At 41.9% G+C, this 2,642-nt stretch overlaps 1 protein-coding gene across 1 annotated transcript; it reads left to right on the top strand.

Annotated features, from left to right (window-relative positions):
- Positions 1 to 399: 399 nt before the first annotated feature.
- On the top strand, positions 400 to 1,801 carry LOC140596606 (heterogeneous nuclear ribonucleoprotein A1). Its single transcript, XM_072745125.1, has one exon. It carries the CDS (start codon positions 467 to 469, stop codon positions 1,427 to 1,429), a length of 963 nt encoding a protein of 320 aa, XP_072601226.1. The 5' UTR covers positions 400 to 466; the 3' UTR covers positions 1,430 to 1,801.
- Positions 1,802 to 2,642: the final 841 nt, after the last annotated feature.

The raw sequence follows: 2,642 nt of genomic DNA, 5'->3' as shown, positions 1-2,642 counted from the left end.
AGCTGAGACCCATTGCTAGGAATAGAGAATATCTCCCTGAAGGCTACATAGTTACAGTTGTTCTACATTAAGCCACCACTTACCGAGAATTACCCAATGTAAAGAACAAATCCTTCAAGTGTCTTGTTGTTGCTTCAAAAAGAATGCCAGGCTTTCCTTTACTCATCCACAATTAGTTTTGCTAACTTGAAAAGCATATGACAAGTCGACCGATCTATGAACCAGCTGCCATCTGATAGCTCACCTCTGCAAAATGAGAAGGGAGCTGATACCAAGATGCAGATTCATGAAAGACACCCTGAGAAAAATCAATGTGAAATAAAATAAAAGTGGATAAATGAAGTCTGTAATTAAGGACTTAACAGGAAGCATTTACTAGATGGAAAGAGTTCCAAATGAAAAATACTTTGAGGCCTCTGGACGCCGCCGAGTAAGCATCGTTAAAGTCTCCCCTCCCACCGCCGTCATGTCTAAGTCAGAGTCTCCCAAAGAGCCCGAGCAGCTGCGGAAGCTCTTCATCGGAGGTTTGAGCTTCGAAACGACCGATGAGAGTCTGAGGAGCCATTTTGAGCAATGGGGGACGCTTACGGACTGTGTGGTAATGAGAGACCCCAACACCAAGCGCTCCAGAGGCTTTGGGTTCGTCACGTACGCCACCGTGGAGGAGGTGGACGCGGCCATGAACGCCCGGCCGCACAAGGTGGACGGAAGAGTCGTGGAACCAAAGAGGGCTGTCTCCCGAGAGGATTCTCAAAGACCCGGTGCCCACTTAACTGTGAAAAAGATTTTTGTCGGTGGCATTAAAGAAGACACTGAAGAACATCATCTAAGAGATTATTTTGAACAGTATGGGAAAATTGAAGTGATTGAGATCATGACTGACCGAGGCAGTGGGAAAAAGAGAGGTTTTGCTTTTGTGACCTTTGACGACCACGACTCTGTAGACAAGATTGTCATTCAAAAATACCATACTGTGAATGGCCACAACTGTGAAGTAAGGAAAGCCCTATCGAAGCAAGAGATGGCTAGTGCTTCGTCCAGCCAAAGAGGCCGAAGTGGTTCTGGAAACTTTGGTGGTGGTCGTGGAGGTGGTTTTGGTGGGAATGACAACTTTGGTCGTGGAGGGAACTTCAGTGGTCGAGGTGGCTTCGGTGGCAGTCGAGGTGGTGGTGGATACGGTGGCAGTGGGGATGGCTATAACGGATTTGGTAATGACGGAAGCAACTTTGGAGGTGGCGGAAGCTATAACGATTTTGGCAATTACAACAATCAATCCTCAAATTTTGGACCCATGAAAGGAGGAAATTTTGGAGGCAGAAGCTCTGGCCCCTATGGTGGTGGAGGCCAATACTTTGCCAAACCAAGAAACCAAGGTGGCTATGGCGGTTCCAGCAGCAGCAGCAGCTATGGCAGTGGCAGAAGGTTTTAATTACTGCCAGGAAACAAAGCTTAGCAGGAGAGGAGAGCCAGAGAAGTGACAGGGAAGCTACAGGTTACAACAGATTTGTGAACTCAGCCAAGCACAGTGGTGGCAGGGCCTAGCTGCTACAAAGAAGACATGTTTTAGACAATACTCATGTGTATGGGCAAAAAACTCGAGGACTGTATTTGTGACTAATTGTATAACAGGTTATTTTAGTTTCTGTTCTGTGGAAAGTGTAAAGCATTCCAACAAAGGGTTTTAATGTAGATTTTTTTTTTTGCACCCATGCTGTTGATTGCTAAATGTAATAGTCTGATCATGACGCTGAATAAATGTGTCTTTAAAAAAAAAAAAAAAGAAAAAAAAAAAAAAGAAAAATACTTTGAAAAGATAAGTCACAAAACCTGTGCTTTAAAAAAATGGTAAAAGATAAAGAGGGCAAAGTACTTAGGAATTTCTATTTTACTACTGATAAGGCCACAAATGAGAATGTTCTGCCCAGAATTAATACAAAATTTAGGTGAATATGTTGGGTTACATCTCAGTCCTCTTGGACTCTTGTCTAAGTGTTTCTTTTTGGCAGACCAGGCTATCAAATTTTAGTAGATGAGTGAAAAATCAAATCATATTTCAGATAGTGAAATGATATCAAAGTTCCTGGCCTGTCTAGAATGGGAAAAGGATAAAACCATTAATTATAAAGTGAAACCACTTAGCAACTCAAGAATTTTATTTAGGATGCTGAATGTATAGTTGACAATAGTCATCCCTAAGAGCAGAGATCATATAATTTCATCTAGAAACAAGAAAGTAGATGTGCTTACTATACCTACTTACCATGCAATGTACCTACTTGATAACCTTCCATGTACTTATTTGCTTTTTAGCAGTTCATTCAATTAGATAAATTTGTATTAAGTACAAATTGTGTTCAAGGTACCCTTGAATGTCATGAAAGTAGGTAAACATGGTCACAGTTGGCATCACCTGTGTCAGTTGGCCTAAGGTTGCCAAATCTATTTTCTCTCTCCTTGAATCTGGGTTGCCCAGATTCCCCTTCAAGGGAATACTTACTGACTAGCTATGAGATATAGTCATTAGAGAGCTTACTGTGATCATTCTGCCTCAGTTAGAAAGAACCATTATTACCTAAAGTCATTCTTTTTCCTAATTTCAGTGCCTGAGCAAGACAGGAGAATAAGAATCTAGTCTTTGTGGC

This window comes from Vulpes vulpes, unplaced genomic scaffold (genome assembly GCF_048418805.1).
Source record: "Vulpes vulpes isolate BD-2025 unplaced genomic scaffold, VulVul3 Bu000000675, whole genome shotgun sequence".
Taxonomy (NCBI): Eukaryota; Metazoa; Chordata; class Mammalia; order Carnivora; family Canidae; genus Vulpes; species Vulpes vulpes.
This window is presented reverse-complemented; position numbering and strand designations above follow the sequence as displayed.

Excerpts from the sequence above, each read along its gene's own strand:
- LOC140596606 (XM_072745125.1), top strand. The coding sequence starts at position 467 with ATGTCTAAGTCAGAGTCTCCCAAAGAGCCCGAGCAGCTGCGGAAGCTC.